The 26,405-nt window shown below is 49.7% G+C and overlaps 1 protein-coding gene across 1 annotated transcript; it reads right to left on the bottom strand.

The window, feature by feature from the left end:
- Positions 1-8,058: 8,058 nt before the first annotated feature.
- On the bottom strand, positions 8,059-21,670 carry RPL28 (ribosomal protein L28). The gene is made up of 5 exons (XM_075328991.1): positions 21,582-21,670; positions 15,097-15,187; positions 9,162-9,285; positions 8,821-8,939; positions 8,059-8,190 (listed from the first exon to the last, which is right to left on the bottom strand). Exons 2-5 carry the CDS (start codon positions 15,175-15,177, stop codon positions 8,101-8,103), a joined length of 414 nt encoding a protein of 137 aa, XP_075185106.1. The 5' UTR covers positions 15,178-15,187; positions 21,582-21,670; the 3' UTR covers positions 8,059-8,100.
- Between the last annotated feature and the right edge of the window lie 4,735 nt (positions 21,671-26,405).

Consider the following 26,405-nt stretch of genomic DNA (forward strand, 5'->3'; position numbering starts at 1 on the left):
TAAGGGTCTGGCGCACATGGCTGACTTTATGGTAAGCTGCCTGTCTTGTGACCCTCGCGTTAAGAACATCTTGGCCGACAATCATTACTGGTTGGTAACACTGTTAGACCCACACTACAAGGAGAACTTTATGTCTCTTATTCCTGAGGCGGAGCGGTCAGCCAAAATGCAGCAGTTCCGGAAGGCCATAGTCACGGAAGTAGGCAAAGCATTCCCCTCACAAAACGCTAGCGGCATAGGTCAGGAATCAGTGGACAACCAAGGCGTACAGCCGAGAGGGGCACAAGTCCAATCCGCCAGAGGTAGGGGAACAGTCTTTAAGATGTGGGACAGTTTTCTCAGCCCCTCACGTACCACAGCCCCTGAGGTGCGGGGTAGTGCCACAAGAAATCCTAAGTTAGCCCAGATGCTCAAGGAGTACCTTGCAGATCGAACAACTGTACTCCGACATTCCTCTGTGCCTTACAATTATTGGGTATCCAAGGTGGACACGTGGCATGAATTGGCTCTCTACGCCTTGGAAGTCCTGGCCTGCCCTGCAGCTAGCGTTTTGTCAGAGCGTGTTTTTAGTGCCGCAGGTGGAATCATTACAGATAAACGCACCCGCCTGTCAACTGAAAATGCTGACAGGCTGACTCTGATCAAGATGAACAAGGGTTGGATTGGGCCAGACTTCACCACACCACCAGCAAATGAGAGCGGAATTTAAAGTTTGTAACGGGAATTTGCCATGTACCTCCACTCACCCATGGGTACACACTTCTGGACTTTGGATAATCGCTGGACTGCTCCTCCTTCTCCTCATGCGCCACCATGATGACCGTTACAATAGTTAGGCCTTTGTTTCAGGTATACCCCCAGTGGTAAATTTTTTCGCCCATTCTTTGCAGAATGGACATTACAACGACAGGAGACCTGCTCCTTTGCAATGGGAACAATGTTTTGAGGCCCTCATGCACATCTCTATCCAGCGACAATGTGGAGCCTCCCAATTTTTGGCTGCCCTGCCAAAGGGCTATACTAAAATAGACCCCCTTCCTTACAATGGGCACTTCAGGTTTACAGGCCATCATGCACGTCTCTATCCAGGGACAATGTGGAGCCTCCCAATTTTTGGCTGCCCTGCCAAAGGGCTATACTACAATAGACCCACTTCCTTACAATGGGCACTTCAGGTTTACAGGCCCTCATGCACGTCTGTATGCAGGGGCATTGGTGAACCTCATAATTTTGGACTTCCCTGGCAAAGGAAAATACTACAAAGACTCACTTCCTCAAAATGGGCACATTAGACTCAAGAGACCTTCATGTACGTCTCTTCTCAGGGACATCGGAGTGCCACACAATGTTTTCACGTAAAATCTTTCATGTAATCTCAAAAAGTAACATACACCAGCTCTATCTCACTATTGGGTATGTGCCCTTAACATTTCCGCCATGAAAATTCATTTTGGTGTCATTTTGGAGGTTTTCTGGCGAGTCCGTAAAAATGGCGTAAAACTCGGATAAAATTGTTCACAGCTGTGACTTTTGAGTGATAAATGCTTCAAGGGGTCTTCCCCATGCTGTTGCCATGTCATTTGAGCACTCTTCTGAGACTTTTGTGACATTTTTAGGGTTTCTACATGCTGCCGGGGGGTCATTTCATAAAAATACTCGGGTCTCCCATAGGATAACATTGGGCTCGGTGCTCAGGCCGAGTACACGAGTATCTTGGGATGCTCGGCCCGAGCCTCGAGCACCCGAGCTTTTTAGTACTCGCTCATCACTATTTTCTATTAGACTGCGGTATTATTGCATAATTTAACTTTTATCTGTGGAACCATGTTGTTTGCAGGCTCAATTTATATAACTGATCTAAGAATCCTTTTCTCCTTTTTTTTTTTTATATACAGGAGGAAGAACTTGAATTATAGACATGTTTTTTCAATGTACGCTTTTACTAGTTATATAAGATTCAATATATTTTCTCTGTATTTATTCCTAGTTTAATAAAAAAAGATCTAATTTAGAAAGTACCGGAGCGAATACCATATTAGTCGTCGGATAGCGAATACCTCAGATACCCTATTATCCGTCGGATAACGAATCGTGCCGAATACATTTGCTTAGCCCTAATCAGTATGCATCGTCTTACGCTCGCGCAAACGCCTATCAATCTGAATGGCTAAAGTGAGAGGCATCAAGATCAGAAGGAAGGAACAAGAAATCCCACCATAACATCCTTCACTGCATCCACGAGACCCTTATGAATAAGTGCCCCAAGAACTTGATTCCATTTGGTAAGGATTTGACAAAAAATTTCAGCGGAATCCTGAACTTGGATCAAAGTCAGCAAGGCTTTCTCTGCTCGATCAATAACATTGTGTTCATCATACAACAATCCCAGGGCCTGAAAAGATGAATTCATGGTAGGTGGAATCTGATCATCAGGAACAAATGAAAAAGCCCAGTCCTGAGGGTCACTGCGCAACAAAGATGACAATCCTAACCTGCTGCACGGGACTCCCAGGGGACTTAGGTTTTAAAGCAAAAAACAATTTACAATTCTTTTTAAAGTTCAAAAATTTAGATCTATTCCCCGAGAACAATTCAGGAACAGGAATTTTAGGTTGTAACACAAGATTCTGTCTAAGATAAGCTGAAATTGCCTGGACCTCAGAGGAGAGATGCTCAACCTTGGAGAACTCCGGCATACTGTACACACCCCCACAAGAATTAAAACAGGTTGTGTATTAAGGTATTTTTATTGATCAAAAAACCTTGATAACATATGATACATGTATTTGTCCAAACAAGTCAACGTTTTGGCCTTTGGCCTGCAGGGATCACCTAGACACGCTCCACGTTAAGCAGCACATAGTTCTTATCCCATACCCGGTTCGGCCGGAGGTACCATACCACTGCTGTTTCCTGCAACTAGTGTCTTTAGGCATGATCCCTTATTCTAATATGCATATAAGGCATAAGCAGATTTGAATACAATTTATTCCCAGTACAGAATTTTCACCCTGCCTGGCTGTCCACATGACATCACGGCCACATTCGAAATATAGCTCTGTATATCCATAATAAAGTTGTGCATTCCCTGAAGAGAACTATACAACAGACATCACATATTGCAAGGGCTCACCCGACAAATATACTTCCTTTATCCTTATAAGTATTATATATATATATATATATATACACATACCAACAGATAACTGACGCCTTACATGTAATAATAGTCCAGTCTGACGAAGGCCCAAAGGCCGAAACGTCTACTTGTTTGGACAAATACATGTATTATATGTTATCAAGAATTTTTGATGAAGAAAAATATCTGAATATGGAACCTGTTTTAATTCTTGTGGGGGATGTACAATGTGCCAAAGTTCTCTCTCCAGTTTTGATATATTTTTTTTCTCCTGAGCACTTTTGATTCAGTGACGCAGAGCTTTATCCCTGATATTGAACACGCTCAACCAACTGTTCTGTATCCATGTTAACAGAAAATCTTCCACGGTACCCAAAGAAAAAGAGGAAAAATAAATGGGAGATCAAAAAAATGTTTTCCCTTCTTTTGAGTAAATTTTTTCTTTTGTTGGCTAGTTACACTATTATGATCCGGTAACCGTACAGGTTAATACCGAATACAAGGGAGAAATACTGCCACACGGTGACCAGACCACATATTACCACCACAGTGACCAAATACAATCACATACAAGGGAGAAATACTGCAACACTATGACCAGACCACATAATGACCAAATAATACCATGTACAAGGGGGAAAAACTTCCAGTGTTCAGAAAACATATTACCACCACATAGTGACCGACTACAACCACATACAAGGGAGAAAGACACACACAGACAAGTACACGTACACATAGGCAGGCACAGACATGCACAGAAAAATGTACACACATTCAGACAAGTGCATGTAGACAGACACCTGCACATTCACAGACACGCACACATATATAACCACGCAGACAGACACATGCACACAAACACGCGCACACACAGTATATGTAGACATCCAGCAGGCAAACTTATGATCCGGTAACCGTGGAAGATTACAAAAAACTGCCATTGGTGAAAAAACACCAAGAAAAAAAGGAGTTGTTGGAACCTCGACTGACCGCAATCCTCTATCAGACCACACTAGAATTAGCCGTGAAGCGGTTCCTAAACACCTAGACGCCAAGTCACAGCTGGAGAAACTAGCTACGCCTCACAGAAAGAAATGAGGAAATCTACTTTGCCTTAGAGTAGTCCCCAAAGGAGTAGATAGCCCCCCCACATACAAAGATTACAGTGATGTAGGAAAACACAATACACAGATTGCTCAATCTATTTTTCCTAAGGCGAGGCCCAACTAACTTAATTCAAAGAAAAGGAAAGGAAACTGATTGTGGTAAGTGCAAAACCCCTGTAGAAAAATACCAAACTCCTAATAGTAAAAATGGCTCTTCCTTTTGCAGCCTCCTTGCCCTTACTATGACCATTTTACAGCCCCAAACTTGGGCTCCCTATTGACTTGTATGGGGTTCGTTGTTTGTGGTCACGTCCGGTTGTTGAACCAATTTTCTTTCCCTTCCGGTATGGCGAACCTGAATATCCACGAGTTTGCTCACTACCCACACCCTGCTCGCACTGTTCTGACTTCAAATAGTAGTGTCCCACGCTACCCTGAAAAGTGAGACAGGAACCTAGGTAAGATAAGTGTCTTTGCTGTGCTCCCGCAGCAGGCAGTTTGCCCTGGCTCCCACGCACAGCCTCTGCGAGCACACCATCAGCGGGAAGTCCACTTCCACGTCCCTTACCGCAAGCATCACACATCTTAAATTATGTACGCAGCCAAGAGCAGTATAATTTGGGAATACATTTTTTTTTTAGGATATCAGCAGTCTGTAAGGCAAGAATCACTGCCTAAAGTCCTCTAATACTTCAGAAGCTTGTCCTACAGTAACTCCAACTAAGAGCGCTATTATTAGCGAAAAAATGAAATGTTTGAAGTATCGACAGTATAATCTGTAGGGCTAGAATCACTGCCTACATGTCTAATACACTACCTATACATAAGGTGTGGACTCTAGCATGGTGTCCGAGCAGCACAATGCTCAACTGAGTAGTGAGCCTCTCGAGCATGTTAATGCTCGATAGGCACCAAATATGATCGCCCATCACTAAAGATGTTTTCAGCATTACCATTTTCATTTACATATGAGTTTGGATCTCATTTTATTCCACTTTTTGTTAGCTGTATGATGGAAAGACTTTTTGCTAGATTTTTTTTTTTTTCTAGTGTTCACTGAAGAAGTTAACCAGTGTGAGTTTTATAAATCAGGTTGTTCCAGATGCGGCAATACCAAATGTGTATTTTTTTTGTTTTGATTTTTTTTTTTTTTACATAAACATATGGTACATTAACTTTTCTTACTTTGATTGCTTGTATAATATATTGCATAGCACTGATAAAAACCTCTTGAACCATGCTCCTGGCAAGGTCTAACAGGCTTGTCATAGATTGCTGAACCGGAGGCAGTCATTATAACCTCAGGTTGCCATTGCAACGATCAGGCCCCAGTGATCAAGTCGTGGGAGTACAATGCCTTTCCCAGTCTGCGAAAAGCTGTGATCGCTATTAATTGGGGTATTTAGGAGGTGAAACAGCCAAGAGGGATGCAGGAACCAGCACTGACTGTGACAGATAAAAAACAGTTATAACATATGCTGAGCCCTGGCAGCGATCGTGTCGGCACAGCCCCCGTTCTTTAGAGTCTCACGTGCCATTGTTATGTCATGAGAGCCCTGCAGTCAGTGTCATCGTAAAAGAGGTGAGCACAGCGGTCAACGACTGGCTGCAGGGTTCACTTTACATAATGTCATGGGAGCTTCAGTATGGAGGAGAGTATAGGGTATTTTTATTTTACAAAGGGGGCTAAAATATTTAAATGGAAATACACTAAGGACCACAGAGCAGAAAGAAAACAGGAGAAAGCTTGGGACATTATTGCTACAAGTAAGCTGAGCAGCAGTATTCAACATCAGGCAGCAGCTCCAAAAGCAAACAGAATTTTAACCCCTTCACCCCCCGGCAATTTTCAGTTTCTATATTTTTTTGCTCCTCTTCTACCGAGATCCGTAGCTTTTTTTATTATTCCATCAATCTTGCCATATTGTTTTTTTGCAGGACAAGTTGTACTTTTAAATAAAACCATAAGCTTTACCGCATAGTGTACTGAAAAACAGCAGAAAAATTCCAAGTGTGGAAAAATTGCAAAAAAAAAGTCTGCATGATTGTTTTTGGGATATTTTATTCACCGTGTTAACACTATATGGTAAAACTGATGTGTCTGTGTGATTCCTCAGGTCAGTTCGAGTTCGTAGACACCGAACATGTATAGGTGTTCTTTAATCTAAGGGGGTAAAAAAAAATAAAAAAAAAATTACTATTTACAGATTTTAATTGGTTTAATATATTGATAGATCGGGCATTTCTGAATGAGGCTATATCAAGTGTGTATTTTTTTAACCCTTTCATTTTTAAAGGGGCGAAAGGGAGGTGGTTTTATTTTACTAGTTCCCCTACGGGACTATAAGGATTAGCAGTCTGATCTTTCTTTCACTTATGTTGATCCAGCTACACAAGTTCAGATCACCAGAAATGCTCATCTCTTGTAACAGCGGCTGCTCTACAGGCTGTTACAGGAAGTGAGTCATGATAGCTAGAGTAGTCATCACATGACCCTGTGCTGCCATCGACTCCCCATGATCACATCATGGCGTCGCTGATGGAAGTGAGTTAAGTGCGCATTTACCGCTGCGGGCATTTAAGTCGCACACACATTTTGACTGCGCGATCTAAAGGGTTAACAGTGGGGATGGATCGCGGATCGACCTGCGCCTGCGAGGCACACGTCAGCTCTTCAAATTAGTTGACGTGCAGGAATCGAGCAACAGCCGAAGGTAATTACCCCTTAATTAAGGACGTACCAGTACATCCTTGGTCGTTAATGGGATAAAGAGATAATGCCTTTGGATTACGGGATTTTATTAGCCCTCTTTAAATCACTTGAAAAGGTCATAGCTAGAATATTGGATCCAGTTTCTAGCTCCAATTTTAAAAATGATATTCAGACGTTCGAATCAGTTCAAAGGCGAGTAACAATTATCACGAGATGAAAGGTCTTTCCTATAAAGTGATTATTAAGTGTGAAAAGCCGTTAAAAATCACAGCAGTAAGGCCTAAGTCACACGGCGAGAAAATCGGTGCGAGTGGAGTGCGATAAAACATCACATTCCCCTAGGACCAATTCTAGCCTGTGTGACAGCGCACATGAGTGATTATTTTCTCAGCCCTAATCGGACCGAGAAAACAAATCTAAGCATGCTGCGATTGTAAGGTGACTCTTTTCTCTCGCACCTATTCAACTGAATGGGGCAAGAGAAAGATCGCACTGCACTCGCGGTACACCGGTGTAGCACACGTACAAAGCGAGAATCACAATAGCCGGCTACGGAAGAGAGAGGGAGAGAAATCCCTCCCTCCCCTCCTCCGTGCCGGCCCGCCCCCAGCAGCTCAGGTCCGCTCGCAGGGTCGGACCTCAGACGCAGGCACACTCACATGACACTCGGCTCCTGCTGTGCTGCCAGCGTGAGCCGAGGCTCATGCAAGCATCGCAGTAGTGCCCAGTGTGGCACCAGTCTAAAGTGTACCCATGCAACTCTATCCTAATCCATCCCAGCAATATCACAGATTTATTTTTTTTTTGTAGGGAACAACAGACTTCTTTCTGCAGCTATATATCCTAATGGTAAATGGCCACACTAGCAGATAAATGATGAGCACTGAACAGCAAAGGAGTAACCCAACCAAATTGGTTTCCCACTATCCAATAAGTCAGATTCTAAATTAAAGGGATGTCATTATTTCCCATTCTGGCCAAAGCAGATAAGGCAGCCATGGCTTGCAGGAGTAACTAATATTTCCTTAGAAAGTCCCGTTCCCCCAGTTTACAAAAATGATTAACAGGGAAATGAAATATAATGCTACAATGGAAACTAGAGTGTGTTCAGTTATTTATTGAGCAGTCTGCAGGAAATTTTATGCAGTCTTGGCAGCCCGGGTACGTTTCTTCTTGACCACAACCGGCTTCTGACTCTTCAAGATAGCGCTGGCACGACGAAGTGCAGCCTAAGAAGAATCACACAAAAATTAATAAATACAAATCCAGGACAACTAATGAACTCAGCTCGCTTTCACGCTGTGTTCCTCTCCATGTTCAGTGGTCCTGTCGGGGCTTCCATCTGAACCCCGCGCAAAATGGGTTTCGGACTCATGCGCCAATGGGGCCACTAACGTTAATGGTGCAGAACGGGTCACTGTGTGCTCTGTCATCCACCAGTTTCGGGAGACACCCAGACATAGCAGACTGCGTCTTGATGTCCGCCTCTAATTAGCGTATACCCTCAGAAATGTTGCACGACAGAGCACACTGACTCCCCATCTGCACCATTATCGTTAGTGGCTGTCGGCACATACATCCGAAACCCGTCTTGCGGGGGGGGGGGGGGAGGGGGGTGTTTAGTGGTTCGGATGAAAGCCTCGATGGGACCACTGAATGGGTAGAGGAACAAAGTGCGAAAGGAAAGTGGCCTCAAAGTTGAATTCTAATTGATAGGACAGGTATGACATCCGCTGGGAATAGGATGGAATAGGAGTACCTCCTCACACACAATGTCAAAAGTAGTAGGAGAAAGACTGGAAAACTCCTTTGAAGTAAAAATCAAGTTAACATAATAGCAACTAATGTGATTCACTCACCATACGGAGGTCTTTTCTGTATTTATTCTTGCGGATAATATGGCGCACACTACTGAGTGTGGCACGAGAGTTCTTGTTGATGGTGATTTTTTCATAAGATGTAGCAGGTTTACGTTGCCCTAGAAAAAAAATTAAATTATAATGTACTTAAGTATATTATATATATTGTAAATTTACATAGCACAGAGGTAAACTGAATTAAAGCAGACAGTAAAATGAGTGTCACGAGCAGGATTTTAGTGCAGTATAAAAGATCCAAAAGTCATAAATAAATGCGAAGGTTATGAACAAGAACAATGACACCCCCATGCAATGATCCCATCAACAGAACGGTGACGCACCTGCACGCTTCTTCAGGACAACAATAATACCCTTTCCATCAGACGCTGGCTCAATACCGACTGTTTTTCTGTGGATAAGTCCATTGTAACGAAATGAGTTTTTGGACTTCAGATTGTTGGGCTCCTAAATAAGCCAAAGAAGGGCAAGAAAATAAGCTAATTAATTTGAGAATAATTTTTTGACTACAGGTGAAAACTGACAGTGAATTGCCAAACCCTTGGAATTACCAATTAGGAGTTGCGCTTTCAATGGATTATAAAAAATGTAAATGCATAAAATAACTCGCAGGTTCTGTATATAAACTGGACGTGTACGTTACGTGCCCAGGATGGCACAGGATCCTTCTGTCAGAGGGTGAAAGCCATTTGTAAGGCCAAGTTCACATGTAGAACAAATACTGTGTAGTCTTAGCCTGCATTTAACAGCTCATGCAAAGTGGATGTGCAGTTAAATACGCTATTAAAGGATGCAGTTTTGGTGTGTTTTCTCTAAAGGCTTTTCTGAAGAGCCTGAAAAAATAAAACAAAATGCAGCTGCATTGGAGATCTGAAAACGAAATATACCGTATTTTTCGGATTATAAGACGCACTTTTCCTCCCAAAAATATGGGAGGAAAATGAGGGGTGCGTCTTAAAATCCGAATGTAGCTTACCGGGTGCTGGTGCTGCCGGCGCTGGTCAGTACGGTGCTGTTGTGTGCATCAGGCGACGCCACTCTGCTTAACTCTGTGCACGGCTGCTCTGGTCTGCTCGGCTCTGTGCGCGGCTGCTCTGACTCGCTGCCCCCCCACCTCCCCCGCACAGAGAGCGGCGTCACCGGCCCCGCACAGAGGAGAGCGGCGTCACCGGCCCCGCACAGAGGAGAGCGGCGTCACCGGCCCCGCACAGAGGAGAGCGGCGTCACCGGCCCCGCACAGAGGAGAGCGGCGTCACCGGCCCCGCACAGAGGAGAGCGGCGTCACCGGCCCCGCACAGAGGAGAGCGGCGTCACCGGCCCCGCACAGAGGAGAGCGGCGTCACCGGCCCCGCACAGAGGAGAGCGGCGTCACCGGCCCCGCACAGAGGAGAGCGGCGTCACCGGCCCCGCACAGAGGAGAGCGGCGTCACCGGCCCCGCACAGAGGAGAGCGGCGTCACCGGCCCCGCACAGAGGAGAGCGGCGTCACCGGCCCCGCACAGAGGAGAGCGGCGTCACCAGCCCCGCACAGAGGAGAGCGGCGTCACCAGCCCCGCACAGAGGAGAGCGGCGTCACCAGCCCCGCACAGAGGAGAGCGGCGTCACCAGCCCCGCACAGAGGAGAGCGGCGTCACCAGCCCCGCACAGAGGAGAGCGGCGTCACCAGCCCCGCACAGAGGAGAGCGGCGTCACCAGCCCCGCACAGAGGAGAGCGGCGTCACCAGCCCCGCACAGAGGAGAGCGGCGTCACCAGCCCCGCACAGAGGAGAGCGGCGTCACCAGCCCCGCACAGAGGAGAGCGGCGTCACCAGCCCCGCACAGAGGAGAGCGGCGTCACCAGCCCCGCACAGAGGAGAGCGGCGTCACCAGCCCCGCACAGAGGAGAGCGGCGTCACCAGCCCCGCACAGAGGAGAGCGGCGTCACCAGCCCCGCACAGAGGAGAGCGGCGTCACCAGCCCCGCACAGAGGAGAGCGGCGTCACCAGCCCCGCACAGAGGAGAGCGGCGTCACCAGCCCCGCACAGAGGAGAGCGGCGTCACCAGCCCCGCACAGAGGAGAGCGGCGTCACCAGCCCCGCACAGAGGAGAGCGGCGTCACCAGCCCCGCACAGAGGAGAGCGGCGTCACCAGCCCCGCACAGAGGAGAGCGGCGTCACCAGCCCCGCACAGAGGAGAGACCGCAGTGAGTTTCTGGGCCTCCCTCTGTACTATTGCCAGCATCACCGTACTCCAGTACCTCTCCTGCCTTCTGTGACACCCTCTCCTGCACTGCTGCCCCCCTCTCCCTGATAAGACACCACCAGATTATAAAACTGACCCCATTTTTTTTTTTTACCTTCTTTTCCTCCAAATTTGGGGTGCGTCTTAAAAAATGAAAAATACGGTAATAATAAAAACACCCCTTCAAAAAAATGCATAAAAAAGCAGCAAAAATTGAACAAACAGCATATTGCTGCTGCAAATTTTGGTGCAGGCACTTGCAGGAACAAAAAAAAAAAAAAAAAACATGGTTCACAACGGTAAATAGAATTTTCAGCCCACCACACCACTACAATGGCTCATCTTAGAGAACGTGGCCTTAATTTACTTTTAATTCAATAAAAAGGCATTTTCTCTGCTGGATTTCGCATACAAACAATAAAAAGTGGCCTGCAATAACAAGGAGCTATTCCACCCTAAGGCTATGTGCGCACAGTGCGTTTTTCGCGGCGTTTTTCGGGTGCGTTTTTGGCCTCAAAACTGCAGGACTTTGCTTCAACAGCAAAGTCTATGAGTTTTAATTTTTGCTGTCCGCACACATTGTTTTTTTTTACCTGCGTTTTTGAGTTAAAAAAAAAAAAAATGGACATGTCAGTTTTTTCCAGCGTTTTTCCCCCATACAATGCATTGGAAAAATGTAGCAAAACGCAGCCAAAAACGCACCAAATCGCGGCAAAAACGCATGAGTTTTTTGATGCGTTTTTTCGACGCAGGTGCGTTTGTGCATTTTTAGCGGCCAAAAACGCACAAAAACGCAGCGTCAAAAAGACGCAGTGTGCGAACCTAGCCTTAAAGGGAACCTGTCAGCAGAAATTTCGACTAAAACCTAACAGATTCCCCCTCTGCAGCTCCTGGGCTGCATTCTAGAAAGGTCCCTGTTATTATAGTGCCCCCTTTCTGACCCAAAAAAAGAGTTTATATCGAGGTACCTTTTTGGCTTCTGATTCTCTAAATGTGTCACGGGGGCGGGCTGCCTGATGGCCGTTATTCTGCCCCCTGGTCCTGTATGCCGCCCCCATCGCTGATTTCCATACTTCTGGACGCCGCCCACTGCTCCAGCCATCCCCGCGCATGCCCAGTGCTCATCTCTCGTGGATGAGCACTGTGCCCAGTGTCATCGGTGGTGACGTGCGCGCAGGGTTTAGATTATGGGCGGTGCTGTGATGTTAATTACCAAGCAACCGCCCATAATCGCGGGACCGCGCATTCCCCCTCGGCCTGCTTCTTTCTGCGCAAGCGCGCTGCAGCTGAACTCCTCCTGATCGGTGTAGTCACTGCTCCGCGCTCCTCCCATCTATTTCCTGCCTCAGGGCAAGATGGGAAGGAGGTGACGTGAGTTCAGCTGCAGCGCGCTTGCGCAGAAAGCAGGCCGAGGGGGATTGCGCGGTCCCGCGATTATGGGCGGTTGCTTGGTAATTAACATCACAGCACCGCCCATAATCTAAACCCTGCGCGCACGTCACCACCGATGACACTGGGCACAGTGCTCATCCACGAGAGATGAGCACTGGGCATGCGCGGGGATGGCTGGAGCAGTGGGCGGCGTCCAGAAGTATAGAAATCGGCGATGGGGGCGGCATACAGGAACAGGGGGCAGAATAACGGCCATCAGGCAGCCCGCCCCCGTGACACATTTAGAGAATCAGAAGCCAAAAAGGTACCTCGATATAAACTCTTTTTTTGGGTCAGAAAGGGGGCACTATAATAACAGGGACCTTTCTAGAATGCAGCCCAGGAGCTGCAGAGGGGGAATCTGTTAGGTTTTAGTCGAAATTTCTGCTGACAGGTTCCCTTTAAAATCAAGACTTCAACAGAGTGATGGAACACTCGGCTGTTCCTTAATTACACATGGAAGTCTATGAAGTCTGGCTAGGTAATATGACAGAATCTCCAGTCTTCCCACTTGGCCCAGCTTCAGGGCAGCAAAAGCGGATATGTCACCGGAATTCACAATGCAAACTGCATACATATAACCCCAGTCTACATACTACTTAATCCTGTGCTTCACTGAATTATAAAATGCTCATTTTTTATTTCAGCATTATGCAGTTATGAAATCTCACACTAAGTACACCAGCATCATCAGGTTTAAAGCGCACCAAACACCAGGATTTTCCTATATAACCTAAAGCCAGTGCTATACTGGCACTATCATTCTGATTCTATACATACCTTTAGTTGTCAGCTAGGAGGTAAAGGTTTTGAAACACAAGCAAATAAAGTTTGTAAAATGAGCAGCTTTTTGAATGATAGCAGCTGCCGATCAGCTGAAAGCTAGGGTGGGTTTTCATAGTGATTCCCACCCCCTATTATTTATGCTAATTCTATTATAGAATAGTTTTACTTTGTGACTAGAAGGACCTGTGCTGATGACCCATGTGACCAGAAGGGACGAGGCCTCAGCCAAAAAAAAGCTGATAGCAGGAAGCAATATTTTTCTGCTGGCTGAGGTCCCGCCCCTTCTGGTCACATGGGTATGACATCAGCACAGGTCCTTCTAGTCACAAAGTTAAATGACTACATAAAATTAGCATAAATAACAGTAGGAGGGGATCACTATGAATACCCACCCCAGCTAGCAGCTGATCGGCAGCTGCGGTCAATCAAAAGCTGCCCATTTTACAAACTTTACTTGCTTGTGTTTCAAAACCTATACATCCTAGCTGACAACTAAAAGGTATGTATAGAATCAGAATGATAGTGCCAGTATAGCACTGGCTTTAGGTTATATAGGAAAATACAATCAGCATACTAACCAGAAAATCTACAGTGCTTTACAATCTGAGCAGCAAAAAAAAAACAAAAAAAAACCAAAACACAGATATGTTAGTTTTTAATCCAAATCACAGACAAATAAGGGTTCATGAAAATCACTGACAGCACACATAACATCAGTGTGTAATCTGCATGCTTTGTATGGGATAGGGGGAAGTGTTGTCATTTGTTTTTTTCATATGGGAAAAAAATAATGACAGAAGGTAAATACTGACTGCAGATTATTAAAACATGTTTTTAATGAAAAAAAAAAAATCAGACATCTTAATAAGGGCTTAAGTTTACAGCTTATATTCAAAGAGTAGAACTCCAGCAACCGACCTTCTTAAAAATATGTAAATCTTTATTCCAAAAAACCTTTCAATAAAAATAGATCCATAAATGGCAGAAAGGATAAGAACAGATGCAAACACGTTTCAGATGCTATTCCTTATTCATTGTTTCTAAACGGAATCCACAATAGCAGCGTTATACGTCATATCCCCCTGATCATGTGTGGTGAACCCACCAATCAGATAAAGACACCTAATCACGTAAGCAGAAATATAGACAAAATGAAAAAAAAAAAAAACCCTTTAAAAAAAAAAAAAAGGGAAAACAAAAGGGGTTTTTTTTTAAAAAAAAAACATACATAAAGAATCTAAAATATAATGAAATTACAGGAAGCATTATACATTATAATGAAACATCAGATCTTGTTTTAAATTCAGACCGAGCGGACTTCTAGTACATAAAACAAACCTCTACCAAGCTTCACGGATCAAAAGTTTTCTTTTTTTTACCTGGTTGATGGGTTTCCCCACACATGATCAGGGGGATATCAGATAACGCTGCTATTGTGGATTCAATTTAGAAACAATGAATAAGGAATAGCATCTGAAACGCCTTTGTTTCTGTTCATGTCCTTTCCTTTCTCTGGATTTTCTATGCTGCCATTTATGTATCTATTGTTAATGAAAAGTTTTTTGGAATAAAGATTTATATATTTTTAAGAAGGTCGGTTGCTGGATTTCTACTCTTTGAATTCTTCCTGTTGGGATACGGTGTCCGTGCAGTGGACCTTCGGTGGGAGAGGTGAGCAGATCATTGTATTTTTTCAAACGTTACAGCTAGTATTATAATATCGGGTGACAGCTCCTGTTCAGACCCCAGATTAGACAGTCTCCAGCCTCCCATCACATTTATGCTGCATACTGGCTGATTAAACCCTTTCGGTCATACTTACAGTGCTGTATACTTGCTTGTTTCTCTTGAGTAAGAAACTAGAGCAGTTCCTTATAACCATCCACTGCAAGTGAGCAGACATTGTAAAGCACCTGCAACATACAAATATTTGTTTTAGCATCAGAAGTGAACATTTGTGACATCTACATGACACCGTCATGCGCATAACCCAGACTCGAGCCCTGCAAACCTCCTATCAGCGACATGCTCTTCGCCTCTTGATTAGAAGGCCCCAGTGATGTTGTGCCACAACATAATGATATTGTGGGGCCAATAAGAAGAGCTGCTGGGGATGCCGGTGTTAGGCGGTTCATAGTGGTCTGGTCTGGTAAAGAACCTAGGTCAGCGCTACATGCAATGCAGAGGTCCACAGTAATGCTATGCTGGACAGATCTATCACGAGAAAAGAACATCCATCCCTCATTGGTTGTTAACAAATAGTAGTCTGCAAAATGGCAGCTACTGCCCGCTGCGCCCTCAATCCCTAGGAGGCACGGGGCCTGGGATGTTACAGAAATGGGACAGTACGCACAGAACAAAACAAGCTAGAATGCAGGATCCCAACAAAAGACAATGATAACTTTGTAACTCCATGGCTTAATCCCTTTGTGACATCTGCCATACACGTATGGAAGTGTATGGCACGTGCTCACCATGCCCTCACCCCATACTCCGCAGATAATGATGGTTTATTACAGCCAGGACCTGCCGCAAACAATTACGGGTGAACTGGAGTCCAGCGATTGTTAACCTGTTAAATCCTGCTGTAAAACTGACAGCGGCATTTAACACAGACCAGCATTGCGGCGCTGCACCATCTTCAGCTCCCATCGGTGCACCTGTTACGTGATTGCTGGTCGCCGATTGGTTGCTATGACAGCAGAGCGTCTGCTGAGGACTTCCGCGCTTGCCACAGCACAGCACCTTTGAAACATGCCTGTGGCCGAGCTTTAAAAGAGACTGTGATTTCTGCTATATACAGCAATGACACTTCAATGCAGGCATCATTGACAGCCGGAAGCCATTAAAGGGAACCTGTCAGCAGAAATTTTGCCTAAAAGCTTCCCCCTCTGCAGCTCCTGGGCTGCATTCTAGAAAGGTCCCTGTTATTATTGTGCCCCAAGTGAGACAAAAATAAAGGCTTTATAAAGTGGTACCTTTTTGTATTCAGATAGTGTAAATGTGACACGGGGGCGGGCTCTCTGCCGTCCGTTATTCTGCCCCCTGGTCCTGTATGCCGCCCCCATCGCTCCTTTCCATAGCTGATGCACCGCCCACTGCTCCAGCCATCCCCGCGTATGCCCAGTGCCAGTCTCACGGGACTGAGCAGTGTGACCGCTGGTGACGTGTGCGCAGGCAAGTGATTATGGGCGGGGCTGTGATTGTTATCAGCAAGTACCCGCCCATAATCTCGTGAGCGCGCAAACCTCACCAGCAGTCACACTGTGCTCAGGGTAGATGCTAGACTGTATGGGCTGCTTCCAGGGATGACGTCCCTTTTGTCACGTGATATTATTTTGAACACGCCCCTATCACGTAACAAAAGGGACGTCATCCCTGGAAGCAGCCCATACAGTCTAGCACTACCCTGAGCACAGTGTGACCGCTGGTGAGGTTTGCGCGCTCACGAGATTATGGGCGGGTACTTGCTGATAACAGTCACAGTCCCGCTCATAATCACTTGCCTGCGCACACGTCACCAGCGGTCACACTGCTCAGTCCTGTGAGACTGGCACTGGGCATGCGCGGGGATGGCTGGAGCAGTGGGCGGTGCATCAGCTATGGAAAGGAGCGATGGGGGCGGCATACAGGACCAGGGGGCAGAATAACGGACGCCAGAGAGCCCGCCCCCATGTCACATTTACACTATCTGAATACAAAAAGGTACCACTTTATAAAGCCTTTATTTTGGTCTCACATGGGGCACAATAATAACAGGGACCTTTCTAGAAGGCAGCCCAGGAGCTGCAGAGGGGGAAGCTTTTAGCTTTTGGGCGAAATTTCTGCTGACAGGTTCCCTTTAAAAGATGGTCAAAGCTGAGCAGGTGAACAGCGAGGGGTTTCCATGCAAATCAATGCTCTTCAGAGGATTTTGTTGGTGCTCTTTCTGCGGTTTTCAGTGATACAGAGCAGAAAGGTTTATTTTATTGTCACTAAGGCCTTCCAGTTACTTTACTGGCTATGCCACCACCAAGGGTAATGTACACAGCGCTTTTTTAATTTTTCAGCATTTTTTCTGCTTGAAAACTGCATTAAGTGTTTTTTCATGGATTCAATGCAATAGGTATAAAAATTAGCAAAAATGCTGAATCAACGTACGGTAATTGAAAAAGCTCAAAGGAAAAAAGATATTACATCTGTCCAGCTTTACACGACGCGTCCACCCTACACTACAGCGCCCGCGGCCCAGCGCGTCCGCCCTACACTACAGCGTCCGCCCTACACTACAGTGCCTGCGTCCACCCTACACTACACAACAGCGCCCGCCCTACAACTACAGCGCCCGCCCTACAACTACAGCGCCCGCCCTACAACTACAGCGCCCGCCCTACAACTACAGCGCCCGCCCTACAACCAGGGCTGTGGAGTCGGTAAGCCAAACCTTCGACTCCGACTCCTCAAATTCTCTTGCACCGACTCCGACTCCGGCTCCGACTCCGGCTCCGACTCCGGCTCCTACATATATTGCTTATAGTTAGGTGAAAAATTTATTGTAGTACATGAATATGTGTATGTGAACATCAGACATTTAATAATTTTTATGATTCAATAATCAAGATATTTGGATAGAACATAAAATATATTTATTGGAATACAACTTTAGAACACAAAAAACTGTAATAAATTGTAAATATGTAATACACTATGTAATATACAGTAGATTACATATATATCTTGTGTGTGTGTATACACTGTATATATATATATATATATATATTATATATATTACATATTTACAATTTATTAGTTTTTTTGTGTTCTAAAGTTGTATTCCAATAAATATTTTATGTTCTATCCAAATATCTTGATTATTGTATCATAAAAACAATTAAATGTCTGATGTTCACATTGTACTACAATAAATTTTTCACTTAAATATAAGCATTATACTAAATGTTGTTATTTAGTAAAATATTCAGCACATTCTGCATTGCACTCCTGTCCCCAATTTATTATATATTTTAGGAGTCGGAGTCGGTGCATTTTATACCGACTCCGACTCCACCAAAATGAGCTCCGACTCCGACTCCACGACTCCACAGCCCTGCCTACAACTACAGCGCCCGCGGCCCAGCGCGCCCGCCCTACACTACAGCGCCCGCGGTCCAGCGCGCCCGCTCTACACTACAGCGCCCGCGGCCCAGCGCGCCCGCCCTACACTACAGCGTCCGCCCTACACTACACAACAGCGCCCGCCCTACAACTACAGCGCCCGCCCTACACTACAGCGCCCGCGGCCCAGCGCGCCCGCCCTACACTACAGCGCCCGCGGTCCAGCGCGCCCGCTCTACACTACAGCGCCCGCGGCCCAGCGCGCCCGCCCTACAGTGCCTGCCCTACACTACAGCGCCCGCGGCCCAGCGCGCCCGCCCTACAGTGCCTGCCCTACACTACAGCGCCCGCGGCCCAGCGCGTCCGCCCTACACTACACAACAGCGCCCGCCCTACAACTACAGCGCCCGCCCTACAACTACAGCGCCCGCCCTACAACTACAGCGCCCGCGGCCCAGCGCGTCCGCCCTACACTACAGCGTCCGCGGCCCAGCGCGTCCGCCCTACACTACAGCGTCCGCGGCCCAGCGCGCCCGCCCTACACTACAGCGCGCTCGCCGCCCAGCGCGCCCGCCCTACACTACAGCGCCCGCGGCCCAGCGCGCCCGCCCTACACTACAGCGCGCCCGCCCTACACTACAGCGCCCGCGGCCCAGCGCGCCCGCCCTACACTACAGCGCGCCCGCCGCCCAGCGCGCCCGCCCTACACTACAGCGCGCCCGCCGCCCAGCGCGCCCGCCCTACACTACAGCGCGCCCGCCCTAAACTACAGCGCGCGCCGCCCAGCGCGCCCGCCCTAAACTACAGCGCGCCCGCCGCTCAGCGCGCCCGCCCTACACTACAGCGCGCCCGCCCTACACTACAGCGCCCGCGGCCCAGCGCGCCCGCCCTACACTACAGCGCGCTCGCCGCCCAGCGCGCCCGCCCTACACTACAGCGCGCCCGCCGCCCAGCGCGCCCGCCCTACACTACAGCGAGCCCGCCCTACACTACAGCGCCCGCGGCCCAGCGCGCCCGCCCTACACTACAGCGCGCCCGCCGCCCAGCGCGCCCGCCCTACACTACAGCGCGCCCGCCGCCCAGCGCGCCCGCCCTACACTACAGCGCGCCCGCCCTAAACTACAGCGCGCGCCGCCCAGCGCGCCCGCCCTAAACTACAGCGCGCCCGCCGCTCAGCGCGCCCGCCCTACACTACAGCGCGCCCCGCCCTACACTACAGCGCCCGCGGCCCAGCGCGCCCGCCCTACACTACAGCGCGCCCGCCCTACACTACAGCGCGCCCGCCGCCCTGCGCGCCCGCCCTACACTACAGCGCGCCCTACACTACAGCGCGCCCGCCCTACACTACAGCGCGCCCGCCGCCCAGCGCGCCCGCCCTACACTACAGCGCGCCCGCCCTACACTACAGCGCCCGCGGACCAGCGCGTCCGCCCTACACTACAGCGCTCGCGCCCTACACTACAGCGCCCGCGGCCCAGCGCGCCCGCCCTACACTACAGCGCCCGCGCCCTACACTACAGCGCCCGCGGCCCAGCGCGCCCGCCCTACACTACAGCGCCCGCGGCCCAGCGCGCCCGCCCTACACTACAGCGCCCGCGCCCTACACTACAGCGCCCGCGGCCCAACGCGCCCGCCCTACACTACAGCGCCCGCGGCCCAGCGCGCCCGCCCTACACTACAGCGCCCGCGGCCCAGCGCGCCCGCCCTACACTACAGCGCCCGCGGCCTACACTACAGCGCCCCAGCGCGTCCGCCCTACACTACAGCGCCCGCCCTACAACTACAGCGCCCGCGGCCCAGCGCGTCCGCCCTACACTACAGCGCCCGCCCTACAACTACAGCGCCCGCGGCCCAGCGCGTCCGCCCTACACTACAGCGCCCGCCCTACAACTACAGCGCCCGCGGCCTAGCGCGTCCGCCCTACCCTGCAGCGCCCGCGGCCCGCCCTACCCTGCAGCGCCCGCGGCCCGCCCTACCCTGCAGCGCCCGCGGCCCGCCCTACCCTGCAGCGCCCGCGGCCCGCCCTACCCTGCAGCGCCCACCCTACACTGCCCGCGGCGCCCACCCTACACTGCCCGCCCGTGGCGCCCACCCTACACTCCCCGCCCGCGGCGCCCACCCTACACTGCCCGCCCTACACTACAGCGCCCGCCCTACACACCGACCGCGTCCCAGCGCGTCCACCCTACACACCGACGTCTAGAGGACACGTGAACAAGGATGATGCCAGAGATCTGATGCAATTTGTGGCCAGAACTGTGGCCGCCCTGCTCCACCTCGGGGGTTTCAAGGCCAGTGCAGCTCATTGGTTAGGCTACTTTCACACATCCGGTTTTTGCAGTGCTGCTCAATCCGGCTGTGAAAACTATGCAACGGATGCGGTGAAAACACCGCATCCTTTGCATAAGTTTTTACATGCGGCCCGTCCGGTTTTTGCCGCTTGCGGCATGCTACTGAGCATGCGCAGTGGCAAAAACCGCATGCGGCAGCTGGATGCGGTTATTGCCGCATCGCGCCACATCCGGCCGCCATAGGCATGCATTGAAAAATGCGCCGCAGCGGCGCGATGCAGTGTTTTTTGCCGGAGCAAAAAACGTTGCAGGGCACGTTCGATCCGGCCGCCGCATCGGCTAAATCTGCCGCATGCGGCCAAAACCGGACCAGACGCAAGCCCCTGCGGCATAATACGGCACTAATGTAAGTCTATGCAAAAAAAACCCGCAACCGGCGTTACAAAAGCCGGTTGCGGTTTTTCTGCAGAACGCCGTATTGTGCCGCAGAGCAAAAATCCGGATGTGTGAAAGTAGCCTTACTCTGCCGGTCCCCTGATGAGGGGCCGATACAGCTGCGTCCTGCTGCCGGCACAGGCAGTAATAGCGAACGGCCGGGGCAGCACATTGTGTCGTGATCACTCCATCCGCTCCGATATAGGAAGGGACATCGTGATCTGGCATTACTGCTCTCATGTGCGGGGCTGAGGCCTGACTGGCCGGTGAGGGAGCAGACCGGTGACCTCCGCGCACACCGCCGGCTAGAAGACGATGGGCGGCCCGGGCTGCACGTAAATGTGGGGCGGCTCCGGGGCCTCGTCCATGCGGCCTCAGTGTCATCCTCCCCACGCACACACAGCGCGGACAGGGAACCTCCGGTGCCGAATTCTCTGAAAATAGGCGGCTTTCCGCCGATCACAGAACAGCGGCCATAACACGTTACCTGTCTCCGATGAGCCAGAGGAAAGAAAGGAAGAGCGAGGGCGGAGTGGAGGCTAACTTCCTGTCCGACAATCCCTCATTGGCTGTTACGTCATTTCTGAACCCTGCGTGTGCCGGCTCCAAATAAATCTCGCCACAGCCTATACAGTGGTATGAGCTGCTGCTAGGGCCACCCCGCTGCCTATACAGTGGTATGATCTGCTGCTAGGCTCACCCCGCTGCCTATACAGTGGTATGAGGCTGAGCTACTGCTAGGGTCCCCACGCTGCCTATACAGTGGTATGAGCTGCTGCTAGGGCCACCCCGCTGCCTATACAGTGGTATGAGCTGCTGCTAGGCTCACCCCGCTGCCTATTACAGTGGTATGATCTGCTGCTAGGCTCACCCCGCTGCCTATTACAGTGATATGATCTGCTGCTAGGCTCACCCCGCTGCCTATACAGTGGTATGATCTGCTGCTAGGCTCACCCCGCTGCCTATTACAGTGATATGATCTGCTGCTAGGCTCACCCCGCAGCCTATACAGTGGTATGATCTGCTGCTAGGCTCACCCCGCTGCCTATACAGTGGTATGAGCTGCTGCTAGGCTCACCCCGCTGCCTATTACAGTGGTATGATCTGCTGCTAGGCTCACCCCGCTGCCTATTACAGTGGTATGATCTGCTGCTAGGCTCACCCCGCAGCCTATACAGTGGTATGATCTGCTGCTAGGCTCACCCCGCAGCCTATACAGTGGTATGATCTGCTGCTAGGCTCACCCCGCTGCCTATACAGTGGTATGAGCTGCTGCTAGGCTCACCCCGCTGCCTATTACAGTGGTATGATCTGCTGCTAGGCTCACCCCGCTGCCTATTACAGTGGTATGATCTGCTGCTAGGCTCACCCCGCAGCCTATACAGTGGTATGATCTGCTGCTAGGCTCACCCCGCAGCCTATACAGTGGTATGATCTGCTGCTAGGCTCACCCCGCTGCCTATACAGTGGTATGAGCTGCTGCTAGGCTCACCCCGCTGCCTATTACAGTGGTATGATCTGCTGCTAGGCTCACCCCGCTGCCTATTACAGTGGTATGATCTGCTGCTAGGCTCACCCCGCAGCCTATACAGTGGTATGATCTGCTGCTAGGCTCACCCCGCAGCCTATACAGTGGTATGATCTGCTGCTAGGCTCACCCCGCTGCCTATACAGTGGTATGAGCTGCTGCTAGGCTCACCCCGCTGCCTATTACAGTGGTATGATCTGCTGCTAGGCTCACCCCGCTGCCTATTACAGTGGTATGATCTGCTGCTAGGCTCACCCCGCAGCCTATACAGTGGTATGATCTGCTGCTAGGCTCACCCCGCAGCCTATACAGTGGTATGATCTGCTGCTAGGCTCACCCCGCTGCCTATACAGTGGTATGATCTGCTGCTAGGCTCACCCCGTTGCCTATACAGTGGTATGATCTGCTGCTAGGCTCACCCCGCAGCCTATACAGTGGTATGATCTGCTGCTAGGCTCACCCCGCAGCCTATACAGTGGTATGATCTGCTGCTAGGCTCACCCCGCTGCCTATACAGTGGTATGATCTGCTGCTAGGCTCACCCCGTTGCCTATACAGTGGTATGATCTGCTGCTAGGCCCTCCCTGCTGCCTATTACAGTGGTATGAGGCTGAGCTACTGCTAGGGTCCCCACGCTGCCTATACAGTGGTATGATCTGCTGATAGGCTCACCCCGCTGCCTATACAGTGGTATGATCTGCTGCTAGGCCCTCCCCGCTGCCTATACAGTGGTATGATCTGCTGCTAGGCCCTCCCCGCTGCCTATACAGTGGTATGATCTGCTGCTAGGCCCTCCCCGCTGCCTATACAGTGGTATGATCTGCTGCTAGGCCCTCCCCGCTGCCTATACAGTGGTATGATCTGCTGCTAGGCCCTCCCCGCTGCCTATACAGTGGTATGATCTGCTGCTAGGCCCTCCCCGCTGCCTATACAGTGGTATGATCTGCTGCTAGGCCCTCCCCGCTGCCTATACAGTGGTATGATCTGCTGATAGGCCCTCCCCGCTGCCTATTACAGTGGTAATCTTATCCTATATAGCAGGTTCCTACTTGCCCATACACAGGAGGTTTTTAACCCAGAGAGAGGCATAGTGTAGGTACTAGTGATGGGCAGTCTGGCTCTTTTTGGTGATCCGGTTCCCATGGCTCCGCTCACCAAAAAGAGTTGGATCTTTCAAATCATTCTCGGCTCCTTATTAAATATGTGTTCACCCTAGGTGAACACATATTTAAGATTATAGTGACGGAGTTTAGCCGCAGGTGGGCGGGGTTTCAGCGGCTAAAAGAGCCGTTTAGAGATTTTATTGGCTCACAGTAGTGATCCGGCTCCTGTCAGTCACTGCAGGGAGCCGGATCTTTGTGTCAGATCGTTCGCGACCGACATCACTAGTAGGTACCCAGTTACAAGATATGCCGTGAAGGGACAACTGGGCAGATATACAAATGGCCATTTATATATGCTAAATATCTCATTTTTCTCAGATTTTCCTTAGCAGTAAAGCAGGTCCATGTTCACACATTCATGGTTTCCATACTTTAGCATTATTAGAATGAAAACTGTCTTTTTTTTGTATTTTATGTCATGTTCAGTTATGCACCTTTTCACACCTCAGTTTGGTGAGTACAGTCAGTCTTTTTGTCTATATACAGTGGTATGATCTCCTGCTAGGCCCTCCCCGCTGCCTATACAGTGGTATGATCTGCTGCTAGGCCTTCCCCACTGCCTATACAGTGGTATGATCTGCTGCTAGGCCCTCCCCGCTGCCTATACAGTGGTATGATCTGCTGCTAGGCCCTCCCCGCTGCCTATACAGTGGTATGATCTGCTGCTAGGCCCTCCCCGCTGCCTATACAGTGGTATGATCTGCTGCTAGGCCCTCCCCACTGCCTATACAGTGGTATGATCTGCTGCTAGGCCCTCCCTGCTACCTATACAGTGGTATGATCTGCTCGTAGGCCCTCCACACTGCCTATACAGTGGTATGAGCTGCTGCTAGGCCCTCCTCGCTGCCTATACAGTGGTATGATCTGCTTCTAGGCTCACCCTGCTGCTATAAAGTGGTATGAGCTGCTGCTAGGCTCACCCCACTACCTATACAGTGATATGAGCTGCTGCTAGGCTCACCCCGCTGCCTATAAAGTGGTATGAGCTGCTGCTAGGCCCTCCCTGCTGCCTACACAGTGGCATGATCTGCTGGTAAGCCCTCCCCACTGCCTATACAGTGGTATGAGCTGCTGCTAGGCCCTCCCCGCTGCCTATACAGTGGTATGATCTGCTGCTAGGCTCACCCCGCTACCTATAAAGTGGTATGAGCTGCTGCTAGGCTCACCCCACTGCCTATACAGTGATATGATCTGCTGCTAGGCTCACCCCGCTGCCTATAAAGTGGTATGAGCTGTTGCTAGGCTCACCCCACTGCCTATACAGTGATATGAGCTGCTGCTAGGCTCACCCCGCTTTCTATACAGTGGCATGCTCTTCTACTCAAGTCTCCCCGCTACCTATACAGTGATATTGTTACGGTTCCCCTTTCTGGGTATCTGCGTGTCTCCTTCCCCTTTGTTGTGGCACTGGAGACTATGTTCGGATTTCTTGCTACTGCACATGTGCGAGCGCTGGAGACTAAGTCCTATCTTGGAGCCATTGCACATGTGCGAGTGACATCATCGCTGACACGAGGTCACATGTCTCTGACACCTTCTAAGCTGATTGGCCGCTGGTCATGTGCTTGTGACGCCTTGCTCGGTGATAGGCCAGCGTGACGTCATTGCTGTCATTCTGGCAGCGGATTGGCTCTGGTGTCCTCCATCTTGGATGAGGCACAGAGTCTATATAAGACCCTGACGCCTGCTGCTCGGCGCTCAGTCCTCTTGGTTCATGCATGAGAGTAGATGCTCTGGCACGTCCCTCTAGGCATCTCTCTGTCTATGCTAGGTGAGCGCTATCGGCAGGGTAGCGTTCTTGTACCTTACAGCTTCGGCTGTAGTCCGCATCCTCGCACCTTATTGGAGCGGACATAGGCAGGTGCCTGAGGCACATGGTCAGGCTGGGCCTTGTGTTTCTACTCGTAGGTGGACGTTGCTGCTAGGGTAACGTTCCTTATACTGCGTCTGGCAGTTGTTCGTATCCTCGCACACTAGGGGAGCGAACATAGGTAGGAGCTTTGTGCGGCTTATGCTGCTGTCCGTCTCTTTTGTACCACTAGTAGAGCGGATCTAGGCAGGTGCCATATCTAGTGGTTCGTGTCCTCGCACACTAGTGGAGCGAACGCAGGTAGGAGCTTTGTGCGGCTTGTGCTGCTGTCCGTCTCCTGGCACCACTAGAGGAACGGACCTAGGTAGGTTCCATTTCACACTCACTGCTTTTGTCTCTGTGACCATTAACAGAGACCATACCACACACCCTCCAAGTAAGGGAGGAATTGCTTTATTTCCTAACTATATTCCTCTGTGAGTTTAACAGAGGTATTGCACTCTGCACTTGTGCCTCTACTATTTACAGCAGCACACTTATATACTCTTCCTCACTCATTAACATATCTTTTTTACGTTAATGCTAAATACGATAGTTGCTGTGACTTTAACAGGACATGCCGTGATTGGCTCTAGTGTCACTGAGACGTATCAGTGTCAGTACTGCTTTTGTGGTACAAGATACCCCTTATCCTCTGCCATAGTCTGCAGCAGAGACTTTGCACGGTGGACCCTGACTGTCTGATATCCCTTTGATTTTCATAATCAGACAGCCCCCGTAGCATTAGGACTGAGCCAAGGGTCTGGAAGT

This window comes from Anomaloglossus baeobatrachus, chromosome 11, assembly GCF_048569485.1.
Source record: "Anomaloglossus baeobatrachus isolate aAnoBae1 chromosome 11, aAnoBae1.hap1, whole genome shotgun sequence".
NCBI lineage: Eukaryota > Metazoa > Chordata > Amphibia > Anura > Aromobatidae > Anomaloglossus > Anomaloglossus baeobatrachus.

Bases quoted from the DNA above. Each gene is read 5' to 3' on its own strand.
- RPL28 (XM_075328991.1), bottom strand. From the start codon at position 15,177: ATGTCTGCTCACTTGCAGTGGATGGTTATAAGGAACTGCTCTAGTTTC. The intron at 8,940-9,161 runs GTGCGTCACCGT...TTTTTTTTCTAG, and splicing joins TGTCCTGAAGAAGCGTGCAG to GGCAACGTAAACCTGCTACA. The intron at 8,191-8,820 runs GTGAGTGAATCA...GATTCTTCTTAG, and splicing joins ACAGAAAAGACCTCCGTATG to GCTGCACTTCGTCGTGCCAG.